This window comes from Aythya marila (assembly GCF_965140915.1).
Source record: "Aythya marila genome assembly, chromosome: 17".
Lineage (NCBI taxonomy): Eukaryota > Metazoa > Chordata > Aves > Anseriformes > Anatidae > Aythya > Aythya marila.
Window position 1 is genome coordinate 4,064,847 of NC_139058.1, and position 8,487 is coordinate 4,073,333.

At 36.8% G+C, this 8,487-nt stretch overlaps 1 protein-coding gene across 1 annotated transcript; it reads right to left on the reverse strand.

Moving 5' to 3' along the window:
* Positions 1-570: 570 nt before the first annotated feature.
* MAJIN (membrane anchored junction protein) lies at positions 571-8,281 on the reverse strand (the record flags this gene model as incomplete). Its single annotated transcript, XM_082774407.1, has 10 exons — positions 571-619; positions 960-1,104; positions 1,719-1,791; positions 2,598-2,652; positions 3,811-3,920; positions 4,416-4,444; positions 5,779-5,904; positions 6,885-6,960; positions 7,187-7,232; positions 8,181-8,281. 10 exons carry the CDS (start codon positions 8,279-8,281, stop codon positions 571-573), a joined length of 810 nt encoding a protein of 269 aa, XP_082630533.1.
* Between the last annotated feature and the right edge of the window lie 206 nt (positions 8,282-8,487).

Below are 8,487 nucleotides of genomic sequence, written 5' to 3' on the forward strand. Positions count from 1 at the left end.
CAACCTGACGTTCACAGTAGAAGTTTACATTTCCACAACAATTAATACTTCAAGTTCAGTTCTTTCCACCAAAAAGATGATGTAGTGGAGAAAAAAATATGCTAGGGAAACAAAAACAAAAGAGCACATTACACTTATACTTCTCTGAGAATTGTAAATAACTAAAATAACATAACTCCAAGTACAAAACTATTTGGAAGTAGACTGAAAAAAATAAGGGAGGAATAAAAGAATAACTCATGCCTTAATGGTCTAGTCTCAGTAGTTAAAGGGACTGACATACGTTATGATTAAGAAGGATTTTTATTTCTTCCAAATCTGTTACCTACCTATTACTGTGGCTGTTGGACTTGTGTGTAGTGAACAGAATACTCTTATGCCATGCAGCTTCTACAGCTTTAGAGCACTCTTAGCAATGTCCAGCCACTGTTTGCATGGTTACTTCACACGGTCACTGTTTGCGTGATTACTTGACACGGTCACTTTACCTTCTATTTAAAATGGGGTATCTTGGAGTCAAAACTACAAAGGCCAAAGTTGCTAAGTGACCAAATAAAGGTCATACTTACCTTAATGGGACTGATCTTCAGTCCCATTCAGTCCCAGGGCCTGGAAGGCCCTGTTAGAAGGGGGAATGTTTAAGTCTTAAGAATCTGTTTGTAGATGGTACTCTTTATGTGATACAAGGGCAGTGACTGAAGTCAGTAACTATCCCCTGTGGATTTTTTTTCCCCAGACAGATAAGAAAAGGGGCATTTATTAGGAATTTGCACCTTTCTACAAGAATAAAGCACACGAATTGATGTTTCTTTACCTCGAAGACCTTAGTTTAACCACAAAAAATAATCGGGAAATATGAGAACAGGAGGTTCTCAACTTCAACTAATGGAAAACAAATAATGGACTACGAGGCAGCTTTCAGTAAGAATTACATCTGATCATAGCTGCAGTGCTAGTACCTTCTCCAGAACTTTGAGAGACCTCTTCGTTTTGACTGCCCAATTCTGTTGTTTCTGATTTGCTCCATCTGCTGCAGTAGCTGCATTTCACCTTCAGCCTGACTGGTTTCTGTACTTTGTTCCACATTATATTCCACAGGTTCCCCTGTAACAAACAGGATCAAGAACAAAAATATGAACTCACTCTCTCCATACTCACTGCGTGCTGACTGACAGACTTTGAAACTGATACATACAAGCACTGACTGACACCTAAGAAGTTTCACAGAGTCACAGAATGCTAGGGATTGGAAGGGACCTGGAAACATCATCATCATCTAGTCCTACCCCCCTGCAGTAGCTGGAACACCTAAATCATGTCACACAGGAACACATCCAGATGGATTTTGCAAGTCTCCAGAGAAGGAGACTCCACAACCTCCCTGGGCAGCCTGTTCCTGTGCTCTGTCACCCTCACCGTAAAAAAGTTTTGTCTAACATTTAAGTGGAACCTCCTATGTTCCAGCTTGCACCCATTGCTCCTTGTCCCATCATTGGATGTCACTGAGAAGAGCCTGGCTCCGTCCTCCTGACACTAGAAAATACCAAACACGCTAGAAAATACCAAACGTGATTCTTAAAGGAAAACCAATACAAATAAGAATCAAAGGAAAACCAATTGGTTTATTTTTATAAGAAAACCAATATCTTGTAGTTTTTGACTTAAGATGAACAACATGATGCAACATGTAAGAAATAATCCAGGAATTTCTTACTTACATAAATTCTCTTGGTTACAGCCCATGGTCAGGGATGCTGGACTATGCTCACACTGAATTTCTTTGGAATAATTCTGAAAAGAAAAGCAATCCATAAATTGTGTTATACAATACAAAATTATATTTTAAATGAGATTTTTATTTATTTGCTTGCTTTAAGAACTTGACAAGGTCTACTCTTGTTCTGTGTTTATTTTTTACTTTTAGTATGACAACTTTCCTCAGCAATATATTTCTACCCCTCCCTCTCCAGGACATTCACAGACCTAAAGTAAAGCTGTAATTCATTTAGTAGACTTTAAAATACTACATACTAAAAGAGTAACAGCTGGTATGGCATAGATAGATTTTTTTTTTTTGTGAAATGCTGTGAGAAATAACAGCCACTTGACAAAACAGACCCCTAGACATTAGACCTGCTCATTCACAGTAGTAGTCAACACAGTGACAGACAGTTAAAGGGCAGAAGTGCAAAGTGTCAGAAGCAGGAAGTGAGCCAGAATATCAGAAATAAAAAGGGCCACAAACAACAGAATCTGCATGTATGTTTATTTAAAAGAGAGTGAAATAACTTTGTCATACAGAGAAGATAATATAAGGATAGATTTACTGCCTCTTGCACTAACCTCAGGTTCAAGCAAGATTTTAAACCTCGAAGTTTAACCCTACCGTTCTTGGTTTGAGAATCAGAAAAGCACATGTGGTCTCTCTGTAAAGCTCATCATATGACTAATTTTCATAAGCAGCAATCAAAAATGTTCTCTATCATCACAGATGCAAGTGAAAAAAAAATTACCTGAAGGCACTTTTATGCTAGCCATTTTAAGAATCAAGGACTAAACTAATGCTGTTGCGTCTTTCTGAATATTCTGCAGCTTACCATTTCAAATCCATGCTTTGCTTTAATTATATGGTGAACACTCTCAGCTCCAGGTCTAAAAATACACCAAATATTATGAAAAAGAAGCAAACATGTAAATAGCAACTTAGGTACTTTATTATAAACCTCTAGCCTATGATATATGTAACCTTAATACATATTTGTACTCATATTTCAAATTTTCACTTAAAAAATGAACATACATACACATTACAGTAGAGGAGTTTTCCAGTAGAGAAGCTTTCTGCTTCTCTAGAAAAAAACAGAAGGCACTTAAAGACAACAGAAGTGTTAAGTGACATAGAAAAGGTGATGAGCAGTGAGTTGAGAAAGCTTGCATATCATACAAGGTTACTGACATAAAGAAAAGGGCTGAAAGCAAAGAACCATGGAGGCGTCCTACAAGACTTGTACATGGAACAATACAATGGCAGAGAAATTTATGTAGAGAAGTATGAGGTGATGTGTGTGGGGAAAATCAGCTTTAAACTGATCAACATAGATGATATTTTATATTATCTATGGAGATAATTAACAATTACATTTCTATCCCTATTAAGGGATAGAAATTCTGACAGCTGAACACTCAGTAGTACCCTCAAAGAAAATAATCCAAAGTTAGGAAAAGGGAGGAATTACTAGCAAAAGAACAGAAAACAAAATTGAAAAATGGGATTATGGCACTGTACAAAGCCAAGGCTCTCCCACACCTCAAGTATACCATGTGCTGGCTTGGTCCCCCAACCTTAGATGGAGAATCTGGAGAGTTCTTCCTCTTCTGTAAGTTGGAAAGGCTCAGAGAAGAGGAACAAAAGCTATCAAACACACAGATTAGTTTTTCTTTGAGGAACAACTGAGCACACAAATAAGACTTAACAGACGAGAAAATATTAGAGAGGATAAAAATTTTACAAAGTTCAAGTATTTACAAATGTCCAAGAGACATGCCAATTGAATTAATTTTTTATACAACATTAAGACAAAGGAGTTAAAGGGGAAGATTTATGTCCCCTATTAAATGGCATTGGAACCTGAAAGCATATGATAAGTCTTCTCCAAATAAGGGCAATACTGCTTAAATTCTTTCAACTAGGAAGAAAATGAAAAAGAACAATGGGGCAAAGGGCTACACAGCAATGATGTATGAGGGTGGTCAATGGCACATGAAAAATATTTACATACACCCTGGAAGAATGTTTTGTAGTCAACTGACCTGTTGATACATGGCTTTGGGTATGAGGTCTCTACTTGACCTTCAACCCTTCTCTTCTTCACTGTTTCTTCCATTTCAGTACTTTCTGACATCTCATTTCTTCTCTTGACCTTCAAAACATTGCAAACTTTGCATTGGTAACATTTGATTTTGACTTTTCTATTTTATAACAAAATTTGAAGTTAATATACATTTAAATGTACCAAAATTGTTCACATAATTATAATGAAAACAAACAAACAAAAAGATTCATGAATAAACTACTAGCTTCTTTATTCAAAGGGTTGATAAGCAGAGAGGCCATCCAGAAACTTATGCTCAACAGTTTTAAGCTCAAAATTGTGCTTTCAGGGCATCGTATTTTCTCTGTCTTTAGAAGAGTAGTAGGAGTGATTGATTTTAGTAGGAATGTAATTCTAACAGAGATAGTGGGATTTCTTTGGGAGAATTTGGACAGGACATCTTCACTAACTCCATCTTCAGATACATATCCATACTGAAAAACAAACCTATCCTGAGCTCTCATTAAACAAAAGCATTCCAAATTAGCTTAGCTTTCTTGTTTATGACATATACACTACTCAAAACACACACACACAACTTACAAGTTCGTAACTGTCGCCGTGTACTTTACCTGTAACAGAGGTATTACAAAATTCAGTGAATATTTACACTGGAGTTTCTTTAACCAGCTTAAAAGTACATTTTTGAATTGTACCTCACTTGCTGAGAACAAGGCAGAATATGCTGAACTTGCATATGATATGCTAAAATTGAAAAAACTGTAAATACAACTCCAGAACAGTTGTAGAATTAGAATTCCTACCAATGAATGTCAGATGTTGATGGCAATGGGAACAAATGCTATTCTTGAAAAAGTGAAAGAAGCCTACAGAAGAGAAGAATGAACGTTAGAACTGTTAGCGTCACACTGTGACCTGGCATCAGATAGAAGATGCAAGGACATCTGGAGCATAGGCTCCAGAAAATATTGCCCATCTAACCTCTGATGCATGGGATCCATATATAGTTTCCGGAAGAGAAAAAAAATCCCCGTGAACAGAAACCAGAAACGTTGGTGCCTGAAATTTATGGCACATTATGCTGCACATATTTTTAGAATAGAAATGCTGTACAAATATCTGGGGAGGGCAATTAAATACTGGAGTAAGTAAGGTGGACAGGGAAGTAAGCGAGTTCTCCATGTTTAGAAGTTTTTACATCAAAACATACTATGTTTGGCAGGGGATGTTACAACACAAGCAAATGAGTGAGACTAAGAGATTACTTATTACATTTTATGAATGAAAGAAGACTAGAATATCTAATTAGAGGCTGTAAGACAAAGAAAAGGAAGCTTTCCTTGGGGACCAGTAACAAGTTAGAACAAGAAACTGTAAGAATAAACACTATTTTTTCACAACAGAGAAGGATAAATGTTATGTCCAACACAGACCTTAGCTGGGGCCTGAACCTGTTCAGTGAATTCATAGAAAATGTGGGAAATGAGACACTCATGAGGTGACAACATTTAAAAGTTATACAAAACACATTACCATTATTACTATCATTATTTGGAGAAACAAATGTGTTCCTTCTTTATAAAAACAACAAAGAATGTGATGAAATGGCAGGTGGAGTTCAATGTCAGCAAGCATAGTAAAAGTACAAGGAATTAAAAAATTCTGTCCACATACATGTACTGGCTCCAACTCAGCTACTGACATTAAGCAGTGAATGTTGGGAGCCACTGGTCGTTACTTCAGAAAAATACTAGCTGAAAGGGCAAACGTCATATGTAGATGTATGTATCTGAAAGCTGCAGCAGAATTACTTCACCAGTGTTTCAATGACAAAGCTAACTTCAGAGTAGAAAAGTATAATTTTATTTAAGAGCAATAATGGCATCATGCTGCAACATACCCATTTGTTCCCAGAAATTATCCAAACATAACCATACAGACTTACCAAAAGATAAATTTTGCTGAAATGAGTTGAGTTCTAGATACATAATGCAGATGTAGGGATAAGGCGAAAGATGTACATTTTTGTGTTTGAATCTCATTTTTGATACTCTCTCCCACTTACGCAAATCTGAGAATGATGTTAAGACTTAAGAACCTAGCACTAACATTTTAAAAGTACAGGAGTCCTGAGAATGCCTTACACGCTTCAAAAATCAAACCATACTGAACACATGTATAAAGGAGCAAATACAATCTGTGGGTACTAACTTTGTGAACAAACACTAGTAACACATAACAAAAAACTCATCCAGGTGATACTCTTCCATCAGTAGCTTGTATTAATATATTGTGTTTCCTTAACTGAATTTGGCTCAAGTCCTGACATTCTCCCTCAAGCAACAACATGCCAGGCTCTTCCAACCCTATGAATAAAACCTTATCAGCATTCCTAACTATAAGGTAATTATTTTAGAAATCAAAAGGGACTAGGATTCATGTGAGTAGCATCACTACATCTGCTTCATAGTTCAAAACAAGGAAAAAAAATATAACTGACATATACTCACATTTGCACCCACTCAAGACACAGCTCTTGTGTTAAACATTCATCTAGGCAACATGAGGATTCATGAGAACACTACCCAATTCTCCTGAGGTCAAGCTCAAACTTCTTCCTGAACAGACTGATGCCAGCTTTACAGAAACAATCTTCCCTCAAAATCCCATGACTGTGGTTTAATTGTAATGTACCTTACCAGAAAACTACTGGAGTCTTTTCTACCAGTGAGCCAAAGTTGTTGAGTCTGTAAGGAACATTTTACACTTCATTAACAGTTTTAAACAATGCCCTAGCTTTATATATATGCTTTTGCTTTGTCTGACTAGATCTGACTTGGAATGTAAGATCATTAATCTAAAAACAATGCAAAACACCCTTCTGAAATCAATTCTTTGGTGAAGGCAACAACTGAGCTTAGTCCTCAGCTAATGTAAAGTTGTGAAGCTCAAAGTAACGAAAGATCTGCAAATTACTGGATATAAATGGTGAATTCAGTAATGCCCAACACATTCATTGACTCATTTATTTTTATGAGGCTGAAAGGATACAGGGAAAGACAGTGAAGTGGTCTGTAGAAAATGGATGTAAATCATCAAGATTTCCAAGGATTACTCGAATTGCTTCCTAGAGATAGAGAAGATGGGAAAAAAAAAAAAAGAGGGAATAATATTAAGAATATAACCACAATTCCATAGTGAAGTACAGTTTCAAGGAGTGGGAAAAATTTAAAACAACCTTACAGTTTGCATGAGTTGTGGAAAGCACATTCTAGATACATACAGCTTTGCTTATCCTTTTCCCCTTCTTCTCCCCACTCCCTCTGTATCCCTGCTTTATATCCGAGTCCTACCTCTAACTCCTTGACAGCACTTTCAGTGTTATCTAGTTCAGACGCACTGTGAAACAAAGAGAGAATTAGTCCCACCCCAGTCACAAAACAATGGAATTACATTCATTGGCAGAGTTCAAATGACAAAACAAAACAAACAAAGCATATTCTCACTACATAAAGGAAATACTTAGCAGGAATTTGAATTCTTAAAACATCATTCTTAAAAATTATATTATTTCAGAAGGACTGTTTCTTTTGATTTGTGTCCATTTGTATACTGTGTAAACACAGGCAAAACAGATAAGAGGTCAGATCTTTTCAGTCAATCCCCACTAAGTACTATGATTTCTTTTTGACAAGATGGCCTCAGACTAACACTTCTGTCTTCCAACCTATCAGTTATCCATTCTACATTCTACTCAAGAGACAAAAAGAAGTTATCAGCTTGTGTCCCTTAATTCCATCCACAATGCAGAACCGTTGAAGAAATGGGCTTCGCATCACTAAGTATGGATGTTTGTTGCTGGTAAGTGTGTACTGCCTACATCAGACTTTGCTCTCACAATGTTAAATATGTCTTTTGTAAACTACCTTCTCAAACATTGCTTGCTGCTAGGTATCAGCCAACAATAAGACATACAGTGAGAAATAAGGTCTTTAAAAAATCAGAATCCATTAAAAAGTAAACAAATTACATAATTGTTACTTGGAAATAAGTAAATTAAGTGGAATATAAGTAATCATGGCATGCAAGTATTCTCTGATTTATGGTTTGGTAGTGCAGTCATTTTCATATCTAACACGTTCAGGGTCCCTAGTCAGAACTTGGTCAGAGATGCTCGGTGTGTACAACAAATTAAAGCGCAACAGCAGCTTTTAAGTGACAACTTTCATAGCAAAAGAAGGCAAGAAATGAGAAGCCCCCAAAATTTATATCAAGGTTCTTATATTAACCCAGTTCTACAAATGATTACCAAGCTGCAGCTTGACTTTTCAGCTTTAACTTTCTTACCTTTTGAAGCTACCGTAACGGATTTTAAACTTATACACAAGTCTGCCTGCATGAAGAAACCTTGTTTCAGGCAACAGGTACTTAAATGGCTTTAATGGCATCTTTTTCTTCCTCGATGTCAGCCTAGGGAAGCAAAAGAATTAAGGGTAAATTATTAAGAGCCTTAACCAGATTTCGTTCTGTCACAGTCTGAGAAAAGGTTACGTGCAGCTAGGGGGGACAGGAGGGAGTCTGGCAAAAGGGCAGGAGCGTGGAGGGGCAGCCCAGCACTGGGGTGGTTCTGGAGCAGAGTGGAAAGAATGGGCCT